The 22,627-nt window shown below is 43.2% G+C and overlaps 1 protein-coding gene across 1 annotated transcript in view; it reads right to left on the bottom strand.

Moving 5' to 3' along the window:
- Positions 1 to 22,627, bottom strand: part of plxnc1 (plexin C1) — a 134,859-nt gene that overhangs the window by 6,328 nt on the left and 105,904 nt on the right. The window contains exons 25-33 of the mRNA XM_033039317.1: positions 19,832 to 20,018; positions 18,531 to 18,634; positions 17,198 to 17,255; positions 16,574 to 16,614; positions 16,389 to 16,490; positions 8,283 to 8,446; positions 4,122 to 4,269; positions 612 to 752; positions 449 to 523 (exon numbers count right to left, since the gene is read on the bottom strand). Of these exons, the coding sequence (XP_032895208.1) occupies positions 449 to 523; positions 612 to 752; positions 4,122 to 4,269; positions 8,283 to 8,446; positions 16,389 to 16,490; positions 16,574 to 16,614; positions 17,198 to 17,255; positions 18,531 to 18,634; positions 19,832 to 20,018 (1,020 nt within the window). The remainder of the gene's footprint in view (positions 1 to 448; positions 524 to 611; positions 753 to 4,121; positions 4,270 to 8,282; positions 8,447 to 16,388; positions 16,491 to 16,573; positions 16,615 to 17,197; positions 17,256 to 18,530; positions 18,635 to 19,831; positions 20,019 to 22,627) is intronic.

Here is a 22,627-nt window from a genome sequence, read left to right as displayed (position 1 = left end):
AACTCTCACAGTAGTCCACACCCCACCTGAGAACCCATCAGAGAGATGCCCCTATCCCCAACATGGAAAAGCACACTACCCCTCTTAACCCTCGCTGAGAAGCCTCTCAGCTCTGATAGTAGGATTTTCACCCCACCATTGCTCCCTGGATGTTGGTTACGACATTGACCAGGAAGGCAGAGTTGGACCTTCACATTGGCCATAGATCCACCGAGCCCGAGACCCCAGGCACGTTCCTGAGATGTGGTCATTTAAATTGTGACCCCGTACCCTTAACACTCTTCTCCTCCTCATTCTCCACATTTCCCACTCCCCTCCCCACCACTGGGTCTGTGGGGGGGGGGGGGGGGGGCAGCACCAATGCTACAGTGAGCAGCGTTAAAGACCTGTTAACAATGGTGAGCCCAACACCACAATCATCTATTGCCATGGATTCAAAGCTCCTTACCTGAACAGAATATTTTTGGATGTATTTCCCAAGTTCAATCATGGCATCCTTTTCTTTAAATTCATTCTGATGTTTCTGCAAGGAAATAATCATACTGTTTAGAATGTTACCCTCTGGCATTTAAATGAACTGGCCAGGACATTTTTTACTTAAAACTCAGTACCTGGGATTCCTCGGTGAGAAAATTCTTCAGCTCCTCTTCGCTCACCGAGCCCAGGTCCGCAATATATCTGTAATAACCTTTCACTTCCTCCTTGTAATGAGGAACGTCTCTGGCATAAAGCACTTTATTCGTTGGAGAGTGCTGAAAAGAAGGAAAATTAGAGCATAATGCTGGTGGACAAATACGTGGCTCATTAGTGATAAGAGCAGAATTAGACCGATCGGTCAATCAAGTCTACTCCGCCATCCAATCATGGGTATCTTTTCTATCTGTCAATCTCTGCCTTAAAAATATCCATTGACTTGTGTGGCAATGAATTCCACAGATTCACCACACTCTGATTAAATCAATTCATTCCCGATTTGGTGACAAAGCAAAAAAAAACTCAGATGATGGAAATATTCAGTAAATTAGATGGCATTAGATTGCATTTCTGGAGAGAATTCACCTTTATTTTCTGATGGCCCTTGAAGGTACCTATTGGATTGTTCATAAGTGAAAGGAGCAGAATTGTGCCATTCAGCCCATCAAGTCTATGCCGTCATTCAATCATGGCTTATCTATCTCTCCCATCTAACCCCATTCTCTTGTCTTCTCCCCGCCACCCGTACTGATCAAGAATTGTATCTATCCCTGCCTTAAAAATATCCACAGCCTCACCACCAAGTTCCCAGACAGAACAGCTGTTATTTAAAATAGTGCCCCATGGATCTTTTATGGAGGTCCAACAGCACATGGATCTTGGTGTAACATCTCACATGAAAGATGGCATCTTCAGCAGTCCCTCAGTACCATACTGGAGGGTCAGCCTAGACAATCTGCCTGGGTTTCCAGAAATGGGAACCCGCAATCATTCTACTCAAGAATCAAGGTGCTTTCACTAAACTAGTCATGAGAGAGTAATATATCCTGCCATTTAAACATTCCACCAATGGACCAGACCAGCCACAATCTGATAGTGGAATTGCCCTAAATGAATAGCTCTTCCATTTCAAACTTGCTGGTTCATTGGTAAATGCATTTAATATGATTTCACATGACCGTAGACCATTCTGATTTTATTTCTACATTTCTAATTTGTTTTATGTTCAATTATCAAAAACAAGCAATGATAGGAACACAAACTAACATTGTTTCCAATATATGGATCGCACGGTGGCGCAGCGGTAGACTTGCTGCCTGACTGCGCTAGGGGCCCGGGTTCGATCCTGACCACAGGTGCTGTTTGTACGGAGTTTGTACGTTCTCCCTGTGATCTGCGTGTGTTATCTCCGATTGCTTCGGTTGCCTCCCACACTCCAAAGACGTACAGGTTTATAGGCTCATTGGTTTGGTAAAATTGTAAATTGTCCCTGGTATATGTAGGATAGTGTTAGTGTGTGGGGATCGCTGGTCGGCGTGGATTCGATGGGCTGAAAAACCTGTTTTCACACGGGATCTCTAAACAAAACTAAATATGACAAAATCATTTATTCTGATTTTAATTCTCCTTGCTCCGTAATGGGATGGGGAGCAATTAAAATTCAGCGGAGGACACCACAGCTATGCTTGGCCAGGCCGACCCTGCAACGCGGCCTGGACAACAGACCTTCATGGTCAGATCAAGATCCCTGCATTTACAACAACCAGGACTTGAAAATGGCACCAAAGTGTCTCAGTGTACTACTGCTATACACTTGTACTGTATCTGAAATGCTTATCTAAGATGTATCCAAGCACTTATGTATAGTGATGCTTGTACACAAAATATACACAAAAATGAATTTTGCTGTACCACGGTACAGGTGACAAATAAAGCACCATCAAAATAAAGGACCATCAATCAGTCATCTACAACTGATCCCACTGAACTTCAATGTTAATAAGTTCTTCTGAAGAGGAGTACTTAACACACACAGGGAGAGAAGTCGGCTGATTGGGGAGGCTTGAGACCAGTGCATTGAAGATAGACACAAAATGCTGGAGTAACTCAACGGGACCGGCAGCATCTCTGGAGAGAAGGAATGGGTGACGTTTCGCGTGGAGACCCTTATTCAGACTGATGTCAGGGGAGTGGGAGATATATAGATAAGGAAGTTCATAGAAAATGAAGTGTAAGGTGTGAAAACACGACAAAGGGAATGGAGATCAAGGAACATGTAGTTAGTCTTTACTAACACTAACAGTTCATTGTTAGTGTCCTTCCTATAACTGTGTTTTGAAGGCCTGGTTGAATTATAGTAGGTTCAGGTGAGTGAGAGTTTACCTGAGGGATTTAGGTTTGTGAGGGTTATGTTTACGGTGGATGAGGACAGGATTTTTCCAGGGTGAGTGTATAACTCAAAGGGTATTTATTTGTCATATGTACAGGGTAGGACCAGAACAATGAAACTCTTCTTTGCTCTAAAGCTTTACAGGGACATTATATGCAATGACAACAGCAATAAATATGCAGTAAATTATCAGTTATTCCAAGTAAAATATAGCATGATAGTGCAAAAACCAAAGTATATAGAGTATCTATTAGTACTGAAAGCAACCATAGTAGTGTGCTTAGTTAGTTTATTGTCACGTGTACCGAGGTACAGTGAAAAGCTTATGTTGCATGCTATCCAGTCAGCAAAATGACAATTCATGATTACAATCTAGCCATTTACTGTGTACACAAAGTAAGTAATGTTGCTGTAGGAGTAGAGTTTTAAGTGTGGAGCGATTGTAATATGTGATCATCGATCTGCTTCTGTGGCTAGCACACAAATAGTCACCTGGGTTGGGTGCCATCTTGGGAAATGTTGCTGAGTGTATAATGAACAGGGATTATAAGGGGCATATCAAACAGGTAGGGGATGTTTTTGGGGCAGGGTATTCGATGGGCATGGACGTTGAATTATTTTAGTTTAGTATAGGGATACAGCACGGAAACAGGCCCTTCGGCCCACCAAGTCCACGCCGACCAGCGATCCCCGCACATTAACACTATCCTACACACACTAAGGATAATTCACACTTATAACAAGTCAATTAGCCTACAAACCTGTACATATTTTGGAGTGTGGGAGGAAACCGAAGATCTCGGAGAAAACCCACACAGGTCACGGGGAGAACGTACAAACTCCGTGAAGACACCACCCATAGTCGGGATCAAACCCAGGCCTCCGGCTGTAAAGCAGCAACTCTACAGTTGCATCACTGTGCTGCCCTTACGTACTGATGGTTGGAGTGTGTGAAACATTGGATCTGTTTACTTGTAGAGTGATGGATAATCACTTGTAGAGTGGCCATTTTGCATGAAGACTGGGGTGTGTGCATGCAGGCAGGGTGTGAGTTCAGTGGGGTTTATGGTGTAGGTTTATAATGGTGGGGGTAGGTGGATCTTTGTACAGTAGAAAAGGTGTATGACATGCACACAATGGATGCACAATTGATCAAATGTATGTGATAGGGTTGGTCTCAATCAGTGAGTATACAACAGGTACCCAATCTGTCCCTCCTGATTAACTGCTAGGTTGATATCAGCCGTTACATATTTACCTTCCCGAGGTGTTGTGATGATAGAGAGAATGAGTCCATGAAAGCCTGGGCGATGACAGAGAGGCAGCCATCCAAGTGCGACGTTTTCTCAATGTCAAACACGAACTGGGGGTTTTTAATAACGTTTACCCAAAAACGGAGAGGAAGACTGGGGAGAGAAAGAAGGCATTGTTAAAATGTAGCCATGTCCATTTAAAGATTAGAACATTAAGGATCACATGACTATACACGAGTGTCCAAGTTGGGAGGTCATGTTGCAGTTGTACAAAACCTTGGTGAGACCACATTTAGAGGATTGTGTTCAGTTCTGGGCACCGTGTTATAGGAAAGGTGTTGTCAAGCTGGAAAGGGTACAGAGAAGATTTACGAGAATGTTGCCAGCATTTGAGCTTTAGGCAGAGGTTGAGGAGGCTGGGACTCGAGCGCAGGTGGGTGAGGGGTGATCTTATAGAGGTGTATAAGATCATGAGAGAAATAGATCAGGTAGACGCACAGAGTCTCTTGTCAAGAGTGTAGGAATTGAGAACCACGGGGCATAGGTTTAGGGTGAGTGGGGGGTAGATTTATTAGGAATCTGAGGGGAATCTTTTTCACACAAAGGGTGGTGGATGTATGGAACAAGCTGCCAGATGACTGGGCAAGAGACTCTGTGCATCAACCCAATCCATTCCTCTGCTGACCTCTGTCCTGAAAGAATTAATAGTTTATTTTTTGTTAATTGTCAATTCTTTATTTAAGTTTCTAGCAGTCCATGGTGCTTTAGAGACAAGGGAGGGGTGTAATTAGTGGGTCAGACGTATATTGGTGAATTATCATGACGTGAGCTCTGTTGGTCGGGCAAAATGGATAATCCACAAGGCTCTGACCTGCCCTGTGCTTGAAACTGCAACGGCAATGGAAGTGAAATGAAAATGCAATGAGCTGTTCAGCCTGCCCTGTGCTTGAAACTGCAATGGCAATGGAAATGAAATAAAAATGCAATGAGCTGTCTGGCCTGCCCTGTGCTTGAAACTGCAGTTTCAATGGAAGTGAAATGAAAATGCAATGAGCTGTTCGGCCTGCCCTATGCTTGAAACTTCCATGGCAATGGAAGTGAAATGCAAATGCAATGAGCAGTTCGGCCTGCCCTGTGCTTGAAACTGCAATGGCAATGGAAGTGAAATGAAAATGCAATGACCTGTTCGGCCTGCCCTGTGCTTGAAACTGCAATGGCAATGGAAGTAAAATGAAAATACAATGAGCTGGTCGGCCTGCCCTATGCTTGAAACTGCAATGACAATGGAAGTGAAATGAAAATGCAAAGAGCTGTTCGGCCTGCCCTGTGCTTGAAACTGCGATAGCAATGGAAGTTAAATGAAAATGCATTGAGCTGTTCGGTCTGCCCTGTGCTTGAAACCGCAATGGCAATGGAAATGAAATGAAAATGCAATGAGCTTTTCGGCCTGCCCTGTGTTTGAAACTGCAATGGAAATGGAAATGAAATGAAAATGCAATGAGCTGTTAGGCCTTACCTGTGTTTGAAACTGCAATGGAAATGGAAATGAAATGAAAATGCAATGAGCTGTTCGGCCTGCCCTGTGCTTGAAACTGCAATGAAAATGTAGGTATGTTGCAAAACCTACCTTCAGCAGGGCTGCAGATCTGTCCCAGCCCGTGTGCGTGATTTTGGCGCCATTGAAAGGGGGGCGGGTTAAATACACGATTTTCCCTTGGCTATTCAAATCGAGGTTGTTCAGCCTACTTAGTTGCTGACGAAAAATCACTGCGAGGTTCATTCGCTGCAGCTATTTTTAAACTTAATTGGTTCATTTAATTGTTATAGTAGGTTAAAAATTATCCTCTAAACCCGCGACCGCCGACAACGGGACGGATCTCATACAGGGGACAACGGAAGGTAGGTTGTTTATTTTTTCATTAAAAAGGGCTTCTTAAGATCCCTTTATACAAAGTTTTATGTTGCGAGTAGCTAATTTGGGGCCCCATTAAATCCCGCAGTATTTTTCTGGGCATATGGGGTACTAATCTACCGCAATGGGAATGTTCCAAACCAGCGCATTCCACAGAGTTCCACAGGATCCCACTCGAAAGCTGATTTAAATGGCCATTAATTTACAGCAATTGAACACTAAATTCCTTCCATTTGGCCTATAAATTAATGTAATGAGATTTTAAAATCATGTTTTATTGTGAATTCTTTGTGAATGTTATTTGGACACTTAAGCTATTTAAAAATGTTAATCTTTTCTTAAGAAATGGAAAGATGTTTAGATATAGTAATTGAAGTTTGGAATTAGCTACAATTGGGTAACTAACTAATTATATGCTTTAATTTCAGGTCATCCAAGTAAGATTGTTTCATTGCTAGGAAATGGAAATGAAAATGCAATGAGCTGTTTGACCTGCCCTGTGCTTGAAATTGAAATGGAAATGAGTTGTTTGGCCTGCCTGAAACCAATAATTTTGGCGCACAGGAACCCTATTAGCTAAGAAACCAGACCATTTTGCCCAAAATACCCGTCTTAGCCCAGGGGGAGCATTTTGGCCCAAAAGGCCCGTGCCAGTCCAGGAAAAGTCCAGAAAAAGTGCCTTTCACTGAGATTTCACTCAGATTTTTTTTTTAAAGAGCCCCTTGGGCCCATTAGGCCTGTACTAGTCCAGGATGAGTCCCTTCTGCCCATCAGTAAGTATTCCACCTACATGTATTAAACCTCAACCCAGTATTTTTCTCCCGCCCTTCATTAGCTCCCTGTGAGATGCAGGCCAGGATAGACATTCCGCCTTCATTGCTGTGATCTGCAGAAAAGGATGAAAAATGTCTAAAATTGATCCTCCACCCTCTCTCCCTTCTCTCTCACACAGTCTCTCACCTGTTTTGGGCAGAATTTCTGCCAGTTTCTGAGCTGTCAGCCGACCAGGCTTGAGTGACTGAGCTGCCAGCCCACCAGGCCTAAGTGACTGAGCTGCCAGCCCACCAGGCCTGAGTGACTGGGCTGCCAGCCCACCAGGCCTAAGTCACTGAGCTGCCAGCCCACCAGGCCTGAATGACTGAGCTGCCAACCCACCAGGCCTGAGTGACCCCCCCCCCCACCCCCACTGGCCACCAATATTGGAACTGGTGGAGAGGTGAAATATTGCATTGGGGGACCAGCCCTCCCGTGTGAACATGGAACCCAATGGGTCCCACTTAGTCTAGTATATATATAAAAACTGCAGATGCTAGTTTAAACCTAAGATTAACACAAAATGCTGGAATAACTCAGGCAGCATCTCTAGAGAGAATGAATAGGTGCGTTTTGGATAAAGAACATTCTTCAGACTATATATACACACATATATATGTGTGTGTGTGTGAGTATATGTATATATCTCATTTATTGCATAGGAAGGAACTGCAGATGCTGGTTTAAACCTAAGATAGACACACATCCTTCTCTCCAGAGATGCTGCTTGTCCTGCTGAGTTAAGGGCCTGTCCCATTTTCACGACCAAATTCACAACGTCTGCCAAGTTTGCCCTTGACTCATACTCGCAGCATGGTCATCACGAGGTCATAGGAGGTCGTAGGTAGGTCGTAGCAGGCCGTGATGCCAGTCGTAGGTACTTGTGGCATCTAGTAGGTCGGGGCGTTTTTCTAGCATGATGAAAAATGTCCACGAGTAAAAAAGGTCGTGAATTAGGTCCTTAACTCCAGCATTTTGTATCGATCTCGTTTATTATATTGTTTACAGTGTACTATGTTTCTGTTGTGCTGATGCAAGTAAGAATTTCATTGTTCTATCTGTGACATATGACACTAAAACACTCTTGACTTGATAGATTGTCTGAGAAGGCCTGCGCTGTGAGGCTCGGCTGGTGACGATTACAGAATGAATGAGATGGTCACCAGTTCAACAATCACTGGGTCTTGTCTCAGCATGAACGCCTCAGACATCTTTGCAGCCCTTCACTCTTGTGCACATCTCCTCAAGGCTAGGCGAGGCTACTCTCCAATGCTCTAAATTATATGTTAACTGTGTTGAATCTTTATCCTTTGGATCGAAACCTATCATTTGCCTCGCCATGCAACTGAAGACTACCAGGGTTATGTTCTGATGTGCATTGAACACCCAGAGGTTACAGAGTAGACGGTAACAATGGATACATTGGTTGACAATTCAATACCTATTAGTCTTCCAGATATGCAATACGTCAGGATCGGTTATCTTCTTGTTGTTGGCCTGTTCTTGCAATATGTCAAAGATGTGCCGAACGGCAATAGGTGGCTTGCCATTGTGCAAGCTCCAGATGCTTCTAAATAGGTTCTCAACAAAAGACTGAAGTGCAACCTGAAACAGAAGAAATGAATAAGAGATGGAACAGCGCTAATCTTATAGAAGTTATATAGAATGTATATAGAAGAAACACGTTACTTCTTAAATTTTACCAATATGTTTAAAAACATTTAGTAAAGCTCGCAGATGTCAGCTATTTTTATGTGATCAGAAGTCAAGGCCCAAAAACATGTTATTTCTTAGTTTATTTTTGCTTCAGTTAGAACATCATGGTAACTCAGAGATTGGAGATAAAGGGCAAGGACAGTGACAGGTTAAAGTTAGTAAAAACATGCATGTTAATCAGCCAAAGATAAGAACTGAAATTATAATAAAATGCTGCTTGAAATTATGGATCAGAGAACATTTGGAGAGTGGCCGAGCTGTACTATCTCTGAATGTTCCAGGCCCAGGTTTGTGCAAATTAAAGGTTTCTCGTCTTCTTGAAGAATTCTCCGGTCTGTGTCATCTTATCTTTAATTTGAGTCATGTAAACCACGACAAATTGGCGCAGCGAGCAGGGTCGGTAAGAGACCATTAATTAAAAGACAAGTAGCCCAGGGCCTTCCCAGCCCCTAATGTGGCTCTTAATGACAACAGGACAAAGGTGGCCACCTAAAAACTATGCGGTTTTCTGCTTCATTTGGACTAATAACCTGTTGTTCATGATAAGCCATTGGGGACACAGAAGTGCCTAGGTAGTTAGAAGGTCTCTCCGACCCAAGAATCTGGCACTAAATTGTTCTAAAAAGGAGGACCGGGAGGATTGTCCAAGAAGGCCGCACTGTGTGTGGTGAGTAATAATAGTTGTGATAAGTAAGTAATGTGATAGTATTAAGAGTTTATTAAGACCTTGTGGTTACCACCCTGAGAAATCAGGGTTTTTTTTATGGGCGAGGCAGGTATTAAGATCTCGTGGTTACCGCCCTGAGAAATCAGGGGTCTGTACGGGCGAGGCAGGTATTAAGACCTCGTGGTTACCGCCCTGAAAATTGGAAAATTGTTACTAGTGCTAGGAATTGGACATTTAAAATAGTGGTGAGAATGGATTGAAATAATTGGAAATAAGTTAATTGATGAAACATGACCAGCTTTTATGGTTTGTTGTTTTAAGGTAAACATTCTGGTTGGAGAAGGGTAATGATTGTTTGCTGAGATTTTAAGAATTTGCTGAGATTTGAGGAAGTGACGTAAGGAAGGAACGTTTAAGGAAAATGCGTGACAAGATGAAAGAGTTAATTATGAATTATATGGCCACAGATAAGTTGGAAAAGTGGGAAAAGTAGAAAGGAAAGGAATTAGATACACTTAGGCAGTTTAGAAAGAAAGGAGAGAGAGGCAGTTAGGAGATAACAGAAGTAGGAAACGACAGGTGTGAAAGTAATAAAGCAGGAGGAGTCAGTGGAAGATTTAAAAAGAAAGGTGAATGAATTTGCAAGGAGGCTAGAATATTTGAGAAGCAAGAAATTGAGTTTAGAATAAGAAAGAAGGCATACCAGAAAGGATTAAAGTGGGAAGCATAGGGATAAATTGATGAGACTGTTTTAAAAAGAAAAGAGCAGGACAGACACAGATTATCCCTTGGGGCACCCATAAACTGAGAGGGCTAAAAAATACCTCACCCTATATCCCTGATGGGGGAGGAAATGGATTAGGGCTTTGGAGGAGGAGAACGTGGGATGATTATTGGCTATGGGAGATTTGAAGCCACTGTTGGTGAAAGTGATAGGAACCACTAAACTGACAGAACTACTGAAGATGTATGGTATAAAATGATGTGAACAGTGTAATAAGCAATGGCATGCTGTTTGACACAGTCAGGCAGAGGGTATGGCAGGCCCTCAGATAATGTTACCCACTTAAGGTGAACCCCAAGGAATAAAGGGGAGATACACTAGGAGAGGCAAATAATCCTGCAGCCTATCTGGAAAACCAGCTGAAAAGGTGTAGAGTTGAAAATGAACAAGAAATAGAAGGCAACCAGTTAATGAACATTATATTATGAACTACTGTGGTGGATGTCATTCCTCTTAAAGTCAAGTAGATTGGAGGAGGTGGTGGGATTGTCATTTATTTCCCACCCCCGATTCAACGATCAGTTGGTCTCTGCGGTCGAGAAATATCGCAAAGATAGGAAAAAGACTTGCAAACCAGCAGGAAGAGCTTAAAAAGAAAGAGCGTGACAATGTTGTCAATAACAACGGACCTGGTTGAAAAGACTGAAATAAGTGATGAACTGACACAAGTGAGTCCTATGACAAAACCAAGCAGGGCCAGAGAATTACATGCCAATAATAAATGTCTTTGGGGGAGCGTTTCCTCAAAATGCCCTATCAGGAGTGAAATTAATCTGGATATAAGCCCTAATAGGACTGGGGTCCCTAAGGGAGGGAGGGATTTAAAGGAGGATGTCAAGAAAGGTTAGGATGAGGTAGGGCTTTGAATATTAGCCCCATGTTTTAATCAGATGATAAAGGCAGTTGGAAGGTGTACCCTTAGAAAGTATTTGATGATGTGGATGATTTGTTGGTTTGTTCCACAAGTGAGAAGCAATGTAAGAGAGAGAGACATTTTAAGTCAGGATATAGTTCAAACTAGATTGGAAAATATGTTGAAATTGTGACGTCATTAAGAAAGATAATGAAGGAAGAAGGACAAACAAGCATAAATAATGTTTTACAGTTAGAACTTTTGAATGATGGAGACAAAAAGGTTTTGTTTGTGAATGTTTATTGTTAAAAGGGATCATAATAGCAAGTATGTAGGGTTTGAAATGGTGTATAAGGATGAATTAGACTTTAAGGTAATTAAATTAGAAGCCTGTAACCTTGCTTAGCTCAGTTGGCAGAGGTTAAGGCTTTAAGAGAAGCATGTGACATGAGGGAAAGTGAGAGTGATGAAGTTTATACCGACTAAGCATATGATTATGGAGTTTGTGATATGTTTAGAGCAGTAGGGAAATAGAAAGGCTTTGAGAAAAGCAACAGAGACCAAAAGTTAGCAGTAAAGTTAGACCTGATAAGAGCAATATTGAAGTCAGGGGCACTAGCTGTCATTAAATGTCAAGCACATAAGAAGGTAAATTAAAGTGCAGACGAAGCAGCCAGAACAGCACCTGGAGGATGATAAGCTGTTGTTACGTCTAGGGTAAGTTTGAATAGATTTAGGTATGAGCACTGTAGTGTCGTTAATGATGAATAAGGTAATTAAGAGGTTTGATAGACCTACAGAAATCAGCTTTGACAACGGATTGTTTTCATTTAGGGAGTAGTCAAGTTGGCGATACAGGCCCTTAGAGTAAAACACAGATTTGGGTGTGTAACACCTGCAGTCACAGGCATGGTGGAAAGAATAAATGGAACATTGAAGGTTAATATAAATAAGATTTGTGTAATTACAAAGTTGAATTGGATCGATGCCCTGCCATTGGCACTGAAGAGATGTTGCATGCAAACTAACCGAATAACCCACATAACACCACATGAGATGTTTATTGGCCGACCTATGTAGGTGGCACAATGGAGAGGTCCTTACAAGGGACCGAGTTTGGAACAATTAGAGATAGAATTTAAGAAGTATATGCAACAGTTAATTATGATATACAAGTCTATTTATGAATAGGTAAAGTAAAAGCTGTTGGAGGTGGACCAGGAGGAAGGACCCTTTAAACCTGAAGACAAGGTGTATGTATGAGTTTTCCAAACCACCGACCGATGTTCAGGTAGAAGGTTGATACACCTGGTACCATTTCAATCATTACATGAGGGCTGTCCCGCAGGTACGAATAAATAATAGCCCTGAGGTAAGTGAACAGGAGGACAAGGAAGTGAGAAAAGAGTAGAGTTTTAACAAGAACATTGCTAAATAATGGAAAATAATGGAAAGGATACTTAAAGATAATATATATAAGAATTTGGATAAATAGGGTAGGATTAGGAAGAATTAGCATGGATTTGTGATCAGAAGGTCATGTTTGACTAATCTTGAATTTTTTGAAAAGATTAGGGAAATTGATGAGGGTAAAGTGGTGGATGTTGTCTAGATGAACTTTGACAAGGTTCAATAAAGAAATAAGGTTGACAAGGTTCAATAAGGCCTTTGACAAGGTTCAATAAAGAAATAAGGTTGGTTAAGAAGGTTTAGTAAGGAGTAGCAAGATGGATTAAAAAGTGGCTGTATGGGAGATGCCAGAGAGTAATGGTGGATGGCTGTTTGTCAGGTTGGAGGTCAGTGACTAGAGGGGTACCTCAGGGATGTGTGTTGGGTCCACTGTTGTTTGTCATGTCAATCAATAATCTGGATGTTGGTGTGGTAAAATGGATTAATAAGTATGCAGATGATACTAAAATAGGTGGTGTTGTGAATAATTAAGTAGATTTTAAAAGTCTACAGAGAGATTTAGGTCATTTGGAAGAGTGGGCTGAAAGATGACAGATGGGTTTAATGTTGATAAGTGTGAGGTGATACATCTTGGAAGGACAAATCAAAATTGGACGTACATGGTAAATGGTTGTGAATTGAAGAATGAAGCTGAACAGAGGGATCTAGGAATAACTGCATAGTTCCCTGAAGGTGGAATCTCATGTAGATAGGGTGGTAAAGAAAGCTTTTGGTGTGCTGGCCTTTATAAATCAGAGCATTGAGTATAGAATAAGGTTGTAATGTTAACATTGTACAAGGCATTGGTGAGGTCAATTGTGGAGTATGGTGTACAATTTTGGTAGGCAAATTATAGGAAAGATGTCAACAAAATAGAGAGAGTACAGAGGAGATTAACTAGAATGTTGACTGGGTTTCAGCAACTAAGATACAGAGAAAGGTTGAACGTTAGGTCTTTATTCTTTGGCGAAGAAGAAGGTTAAGGGGGGATTGATAGAGGTCTTTAAAATGATGAGAGGGATAGACAGAGTTGACGTAGATAAGGTTTTTCCGTTGAAAGTAGGGAAGATTGAAACAAGAGGACATGATTTGAGAATTAAGGGACAGAAGTTTAGGGGTAACATGAAGGGGAACTTCTTTACTGAGAGAGTGGCAGCTGTGTGGAATGAGCTTCCAGTGGAAGTGGTGGAGGTAGGTTCGATTTTATCATTTAAAAATAAATTGGATAGGTATATGGACGGGAAAGGAATGGAGGGTTATGGTCTGAGTGCAGGTAGATGGGACTAGGTGGGAGTAAGTGTTCGGCAAGCACTAGAAGGGCCAAGGTGGCCTGTTTCATTGCTGTCATTGTTATATGGTTAAGATAATGTGGGGGTTTTTTTGGAGACATTAGTGACTATGAAATTGGTGTAAATAAGGTCAGAATAACGGGTGTATGTGTCTTGTTTGGGGAACAATGTTTCAATTTCATATATAATAATACTAGCACGGAGGGGTCTTTCACGAAAGCCATGGATAAGTTAAAAACCTAAGGAGTAAGGTTAAAAGAAACGCAGGGTTTGGACATCAATTGTTTGGGTGGTTGGAGAGCATGTTGGGGGATTGGGGAGCATGGCTGATTAAAATTGGTCTGACCATTGGGGTCATGCTACTTGCAGTGGCAATAATGTTGTGCTGTGTTTTCCCCTGTATTAAGTCCCTCCTGGTGAAAGATATTGTGAAACAACTGCCAATGATAACGGGTGCAGACGAATCCGGCCCTAAAGGAAAATGGACCTCGGTGATAGAATACTACTACGATGGAGAAGAAGTATTAGGAAAATGTTAAATATAGCCTGTAAGGGAAGCTGGGTCTTTTTTCCTGCCTCACGTAATGGGGGTGGGTTTTTGGCCCAGTTTCTCAAGGAGCCAGAGAAAGAACATTACACAGCATTACGTACAATTAATTAAACGAGCCTGCATTTTAGGGCTATATGAATGATTAGACCTGGGGAATGTGTGTGTAGTTTTCTTTGTCTTTTGAGACTTTGTTAAGTCTCAGAGAAGGAAGTTATATAGAAGTTATATAGAATGTATATAGAAGAAACACGTTACTTCTTAAATTTTATCAATATGTTTAAAAACATTTAGTAAAGCTCGCAGTCTTTCCATCACCAGGAAGTGGCGGCGCTGTAAAACGGCTGCGGCTCACCTGCAGTCTGTCTGTTTTTACTTTTTTGTATTCTTTTTTTTGTCTTGTTCAGTTAAACTTTTGGTTATTAGGTTGTGTTATGTGTGTGTGGGGGGGGGGGGGGGGGTGAAACAGGGCTTTCTGTCTCTCCCTTCGGGGGAATGCGACTTTCTTGTCGTATCCGCCTTCTCTTCCCCCGTCTGAGCTGAGGCCTAATGGCGGAGCTGGCGGTCTCCAACCTGCGACCGACCTCGAGGATCCGGAGGTAGAGCCAGCCAGTACTCACCAACGCGAGGCTGGCCGTCTTCGAGCTGCGGCGGCGTTCGGGCAGCGGCTCGACTCGGCGCTCCGGTGAGGGTGGATGGCGCGGGGCTGAGACACTCCTGTGAGGGCGGCCCGGCTCCCGGCTGGAAGGCGCTCCCGTGTGGGCGGCCCGGTGCGGCGCTGAGACACTCCCGTGAGGGCGGCCCGGTGCGGGGCTGGAAGGCGCTCCCGTGTGGGCGGCCCGGCTCCCGACTGGAAGGTGCTCCCGTGAGGACGGCCCGGCTCCCGGCTGGAAGGCGCTCCCGTGTGGGCGGCCCGGCTCCCGGCTGGAAGGTGATCCCGTGGGGGCGGCCCGGTGCGGGGCTGAGACGCTCCCGTGTGGGCGGCCCGGTGCGTGGCGGAGACGGTGCTCCGGTGGCTGAGGCGGCGTTCTGGTGGCGGTAACCTGAATCCGGGGCTCGGCCGCGGGCCAGTGGATGACATCATCGGGAGCTCGCGGGTCACAGGTTGAAGCCTGTTTTCCAGAGCTCCCGTGGCAACAACTGCGTCCGCTGGACTGGAGGGCGGCAGCTTCGACCACCCCCGGGCGCACGGTGCTTGAACCGCGGGACTGACTTACCATCGCCCGGTGGGGTATCGCCTCAGCGCAGAGGGAGAAGAGGAGGGAAGAGACAGCAACCCTAAGACTTTTGCCTCCATCACAGTGAGGAGGTGCTTGGTGAACTCACTGTGGTGGATGTTAATTTGTGTTTATTGTGTGTTGTTATTATTACATGTATGGCTGCAGGCAATGACATTTCGTTCAGACCGATAGGTCTGAATGACAAATAAAGGATTCAATTCAATTCAGATGTCAGCTATTTTTATGTGATCAGAAGTCAAGGCCCAAAAACATGTTATTGCTTAGTTTATTTTTGCTTCCGTTAGAACATCATGGTAACTCAGAGATTGGAGATAAAGGGCAAGGACAGTGAGAGGTTAAAGTTAGTAAATACATGCATGCTAAGCAGCCAAAGATAAGAACTGAAATTATAATAAAATGCTGCTTGAAATTATGGATCAGAGAACATTTGGAGAGTGGCCGAGCTGTACTATCGCTGAATGTTCCAGGCCCAGACTTGTGCAAATTAAAGGCTTCTCGTCTTCTTGAAGAATTCTCCGTGTCTGTGTCATCTTATCTTTAATTTGAGTCTGGTAAACCACGACAATCTCTGCAGCATTTCAAACTAAAAATACATGTGCGGGGATCGCTGGTCGGCGTGGTCTCGGTGGGCCGAAGGGCTAAAACAATATTATCTAATACTAAAACAATATTAATATACTAACAATACAATATTATCTAATACTAAAACAATAATATCTCTCAAATACTGTAAGCAGAGCAGGTTATTTGACTATCTCATTATTGTTTATGGATGCTTGCTTTGCACAAGTTGGCTATTACGCTTCAGAAAGCAATGTATTTCATGACTGCAGAAGTGCATTGAGGTGTCCTGAGATTGTGAATGCCCCTAAAGTGATGACAATTTATTCATCCAAACTGGATTTGTGAATGGAATTTGCTTTTCTTCATAAGTAGATTAAAAAGGCTCTGAAATGTTGCAGTTGTAAATATTCAGCAAAGAAACAAGAATGTCACAATACCTTGGAGGACACCAGCTTTGTTAGATACATCTCTTTGACTTTGAACTTTTTTTTGCCCTGTTCTGGTACAGGGGATTCTACAGATACTGACTGTGGTGAGATCTAAATAAAGTGAAATATAGTCAAAAAAAGACCAAATCATTGGAAATGATGAGTAGAATTGATCCAAAGTACAAAATACATACCAAGTGACAAAGATTGTCTGCCCACTCACTATCCGGAATAACTGGAAGAGGGTGGTTAATAAAAATTGTAAATATTTTCCTAGTATAAGATTATATTTAAAATTTTGCAGGAAAGAGAAGTGGAAAATTAATCAGTGCTTAGTTTTAAATCCTTTGAATATTCACATTCAAATAAATATTATTCATATTCAACAATATGAACAGTTGATTAATAATTATCAATCATTCAATTAATAAATTAGTTAATACATTTAATTGTACAACTAAATTGAACAATTCATTCAATTTGAATAATAATTGAATAATAATTAAACAAAACGTTTAAATGTATTCAAATTGAATAATTACTTTTTATTGAATTGTTATTCAATAATTTGAATAATTAAAAAAATATTCAAACATTCTTTGAATAAACAGCATTCAATAACATTTTTAATTGTCAGATATTAATGAGTTTTAGATATGTATCAAAAAAGATGTAAAAACCATTTGATTAGCAGCCCAGAGCAATGTTCATTCGGTAATAACACAGTAAAAGCTTTCATGGAGCTAGTTAATGAAATATTTATTGAAATTCAAGAGTTATAATCATTTACTTTGAAAATTAATTACAGTATATTTTACCTGGCTTTGAGCCTTTTTCTCTTTTTCTAATCACAACTAAAGATGCTTCATTTGGAATCTGAATAGTTTGTAAGAATAATTGGGTTACTGACAAGAGTAAAATACAGTCACTGTACCCTCATCATTTCCCCATGTCTGCTCTCCTCTCACCCCATAACTCACTATCTCATTCCCTTATTTATTTCACAAACAGCCTCCTCCATAGCTCACTCCCACATTCTCTGCTCTCCACTTCCCATTACCTTTTTCCACCAACCAACCAACCTCCCCGATAGCCCACTTCCCCCTTTCTTCGTTCACCTGGATGCTCACTCCCTCTTTAATCTGTTCTAGTACTCATCTCCAATCCTCACATAACCTGCTGTCCTCGCACCCAATAGTCTGTTCAGCCTCCCCACTGCCCATCCTCTCGCACGATAACTCCTCCACACCTGTAACCACCTATGTCTCTTGTAGTCACCTTACCCATCTCTCATGACCTGCTCTTACCTGAAAACTACTGGTTCCCTCCCTGGAACTTGTGGCTCTCATTCTTACCTGTTCCCCGTCTCTTCCAACCGGCTCACTCTTGGACCATCCCTCTCACACTCTTCCCCTCACCCCCAGTTCCCTTCCCCATTAACCACCTCTAATCCTTCCACCAAACTCCTTCTTCCTGTAACCTCAACCACTCTAATCCCCAACGACTATGATTTATTCTCCTATCCCCATACCCTCCCCACAAATCTCTTCCTTTTCTCTCACCTCCCTCCTCTCCCCTTTCTCTAATAACCTGGTCTCCCCCCTGTAGCCTGATCATCCCCACTTCTCTAACTCTCCTCCTGGTAGTTTTTCCCTTCTTGCTGTGACGTTTACGCCTTCCCCCACTGCTTGCTTTCTTGTTCCCATTACTTTTTCCACCAACCAACCCGCCCGATGGCTCGCCTTTCCTTCCTTCGATAACCTGGTTGTTTACCCCCCTATAATGTCCTCACCTGCTCCATACTCTTAAGATAGACATAAAATGCTGGAGTAACTCTGCGGGACAGGCATCCATTCCTTTTCTCCAGAGACGCTGCCTGTTCCGCTGAATTATTCCAGCATTTTGTGTTTATCTTCAGTGTAAGCCAGCATCTGCAGTTCTTTCCTAACATGCTCCATACACTTCCTCCATTACATCCTCCCCATGTCCTTCATTCCCTCTCCCAGGGGGTTACCAACTTTCTCACTCCCAAATAAGGGACAAAAGGTCAAAATAAGGGACAAATTCCCGACGTCAATTCGTTGACTGACTCGGCCGTTGCTGCAAATTCACAAGAAACAGGTGAATTATTTGGGCCCTACACACACATACATGATAATGGCCAATCGTGTTTAACTTCTTCTTTCCACCTTCAAGCTCCTGTGATGTCTGATCAATGTCTTGTAGTCTTTGATGTTCTCCCTTCTCAATAACCTCTAGAGCAAGAACAGAATTAGTAAAATATTCACTAAATGGTTCGATTCGATCCTTGAAATATGTGATATAAATCAGTTTGTTTGTTTGAAATAAACATTAAAGTATTGATTCACAAATGCAAAAAAAAATCAAAAAAAAATCACACTAAGTTTTGTTTAGAGATACAGCATGGAAACAGGCCCTTTGTCCCACCAAGTCCACACCGACCAGCGATCCCCACACCTTAACACTACTCCATACACACAGAGGGACAATGTTTTTTACATTTATACATTTACACCAAGCCAATTAACCTACAAACTGTACGTCTTTGGAGTACGGGAGGAAACCGAAGATCTTGGAGAAAACCCACGCAGGACACGGGGAGAACGTACAAACTCCGTACAGACAACACCCGTAGTCAGGATCGAATCCGGGTCTCTGGTGCTGTGAGGCAGCAACTCTACTGCTGCGCCAGTTATTAGTAATAACTGAGACAAGATTTGTTGTAGTTGCCTTAAGGTAATCTCCAAAAATGTTGTAAGATATTTCATTTAAATTAATATTATAGTAGCATCATTATTTATATATAAATAGAAGTTGTCTTATATCACAAAAGCTGATTAAGTGCTTTTGCTTTACAATTGTGTAAGGGAAGAAGGCATATGGGTCATATTTGTCCCAGGTGTATTTGGGATATCTGGAACATTTGGATATTTCAACAGCACAGGCAAGTTTAAGCACAGTCGGCCCACATTTGGCACAAACAGGCATCAAGAAGGAGCAACTGCCGGTATCTGTGGAGGAAATGGACATATTTGATCAGGACCCTTCTTCGCACTGACAATCTTCCCTGTTCCCTCTCAATCCTGATGCAAGATCTTGACTCGAAGCATTGACATACCTTTCCCATCCATGGATGCCCCATGACACACTGCGTCCTTCAATCATTCTGTTTTTGTCTTATCCTTTATTTATCTTTTTATTTATTTATTTATTACGTTTATTGATTTACTGGTTGGTGTGGACTCAGTGGGCCAAAAGGGCCTGTTTCCGCGCTGTAGCTCTAAACTAAACTAAACTGACTGGACTTAGAACCAGAGGCCAGAGTTTGCACATGGTTTATGCAATGGTTTTCATACCGATTAAGCTATTAATGCTCATTTCTGTTTGGAGCTGTTTTAACAAAAATATTGAAAACCGAAGTGATAAATTACCCAGGTCAATATCTTCCATTTGCCACCTTTGGGAGTAACCATATTTATTGTAGAAAGTCTCAAAAATCTTCTCCTTTACTTGTCCTATAGTGTCACAGTCCAAAACCTCCACTTCAAATCTGGAGCTGCTGTCGTGATCGCGTTCTACGTCAGCCTCAGTATTCAGTTGAAATGCAACGTCCAATTTCTGCCAAGAGAAATATTACACAGATCCACAAAGCTGAAAGAATATCTAATCAGTTCACAAACACACCGTGAAATTAATCTGAAAGCTAAAATAGCATTCCTTGCCTACAAAACAGTGCAGCAAGAATTTACAAGTGGTTTTAGTTTAGTTTATTATTGTCACGTGTACCGAGGTACAGTGAAAAGCTTTTGTTTACATGCTATCCAGATAAAGATATACATGAATAAAATCTTGCGTAAAAGAATAAGCTTACAACCCAGCGGGTATGAATATTGACTTCTCTAACTTCAAGTAACCCTTGCATTCCCTCTCTCTCTCCGTCCCTCCCCTACCCTAGTCGGCCTGCTAGTTTCACTGTTCATATCCCTTCGTTATCACCTCGACCCCAGGCAAACAATGGACCATTGTGGGCTTGACCTTTCCTGGGTCATCAGTGGCGACTCTGATTTGTTCTGAATCTTTTCATGCCTCTAGTTTCTCTCCCCCCCCCCCCCCTGACTCTCAGCCTGAGGAAGGGTCTCGATCCAAAATGTCACCCATTCCTTTTCTCCAGAGATGTGCCTAATCCACTGAGTTACTCCAGCACCTTGGCTCTTTTGGACATCTTTTATGAATAAAATCAAGATGTCCACACTGCACAGGTAAAGGATAAAGGGTACAACATTTAGTGCAAAGATCTCAAATTGAAATCCAATAAAATCCAATTAAAGAATTTTCATAGGTCTCCAATGAGGTAGACGGGAAGTCAGGACCACAAGATAGTTGATGAGTGAGAGAGAGAGAGAGGTCACAGACAGACAGATTATATCTATCTATCATCCTTTATGGGTATGCCACATATCAGAACCCTCCCTCATCCTTTAATGCTCAATAACAAAACAAACCCAGCATATCTAGTCTCTCCTCACAGCTGAAAGACCATTGCCAGCAGCAAGCTGACAAATCTCTTCCGCACCCTATCCAACTAAGGTTGCCAACTGTCCTGTATTAGCCGGGACATCACGATTTTTGGGCTAAATTGGTTTGTCCCGTACTACTCGGGTCGAGGGGACTGTTAGGTCGGAACAGCGCGTCAGACCCCGCCTCCCCGTCCCGACGTAGTGCAGCCCATGGAGTGCAGCGCCCCGCCCGTGGACCCATCGGTCGGCAGCCCAGCCAGCTGTCCGACCTTCGGACCTTCGTTTACCACCGACACCACCACCCCTCCTTCTCTTGGCCGATCATCAGTTCATGAATTGGATAGGGTGCTGGACTTTGCGTGCGACGTCACGCGGGACAAAACTCCTCAGCTGGCCCACCGGCTGGGCTTTGTGTGCCGTCCAGCACCCGGGCCAACTCATCATTCACCCAGCCACAGCCGAGTCGGTCAACGAATTGCCTTCGGGAAATTGTCCCATATTTTGACAATTTGTCCCTTATTAGGGACAAATATTGTTGTCACGTACTGAGGTCGGTGGGGGCTCTGCAAGCCGGCGCCATGTCAGCAGCGTGTCCGTTTTTTTCTACTTGTTTTGTTTTTTTAGTATGTTTTTTGTGTTTCTTTGTGTGTCTTGTGTGGGGGGTGGTGTGGGGGGGTGAGGGGCAAACCGCATTAGTCGCTTCCTCCATGGAGAGGCGACATTTTCCAGGTCGCCTTCCCCGTGGCCTAACAACGAGGATCGGGTGGCCTTTCCCGGAGACGCGCCCGGGGCTTCAGCGTCGGGCGCAGTGTGGACTCTCGGCGTGGAGCGGGCGAGCCCTCGCTGGGGATCGCCGGAGGGGAGCGCTCCGTTTCGCTGGCCCGCGGCAGCCTGAAGCCGCGGTCTGCACAGCTCCAGCTGACGCGGCGTCTGCAGCCCGGGATCTCACGTTGGGGACCCAGGGGGAAGAAGAAGCTCCAAGTGCCGGCCCGCGGCCAACTTCTACCGCGGGCCCGGCATGGACTTACCATCACCCCTGGAGGGGAGCTTCGACCGCCGGCCTGCGGCCTACACCAGCTGAAGCCGCGGTCTCCGGTGGGGAAGAGCCGATCCTGGACTTACCTTGACTTTACTTTGTCCTTTACCATCTGGACGCCCGCAGCGGCGGCTGTGGAGGGTGGAGGTCCCGACCACGGGGGAAAATGGAGGAGGACTGGTCAATTTCTGTGCCTTCCACCACAGTGATGAATGCTGTGGTGGATGTTTGTGTAATTTTTTTATTGTGTTTGTGTGTTCTTTATTATTGTACCGCTGCTGACAAATTCATTTCACTTGCACTTTATGTGCAATGTGACGAATAAAACTAATTGATTGATTGATTGATTGATTGATTGATTGATTGATTGATTGATAGGGAGTGAGAAAGTTGGCAACCCTATCTCCAACACAGTCACATCTTCCCAATGGTGCTGCAATCACACTGCACACAGCACTCCAGCTGCGGCCTAGCTATTTAATACATTTGCACCTTAATATGTCTTAATAAAGTAAAGTATTCATTCATTCACCTTGGGATTGGGGAATGAACCCACAGACTTGGAACCCTCAAGATGAGAGATTAGTCTGTGTAATAACTTACACCACACAGCTCCCTATCTCCATTACTGTGAGAGCAGTAGCTCACAAGGTGCATTTCAGTAGCCATACCTA

This window comes from Amblyraja radiata, chromosome 21 (assembly GCF_010909765.2).
Source record: "Amblyraja radiata isolate CabotCenter1 chromosome 21, sAmbRad1.1.pri, whole genome shotgun sequence".
Classification (NCBI taxonomy): domain Eukaryota; kingdom Metazoa; phylum Chordata; class Chondrichthyes; order Rajiformes; family Rajidae; genus Amblyraja; species Amblyraja radiata.
This window is presented reverse-complemented; position numbering and strand designations above follow the sequence as displayed.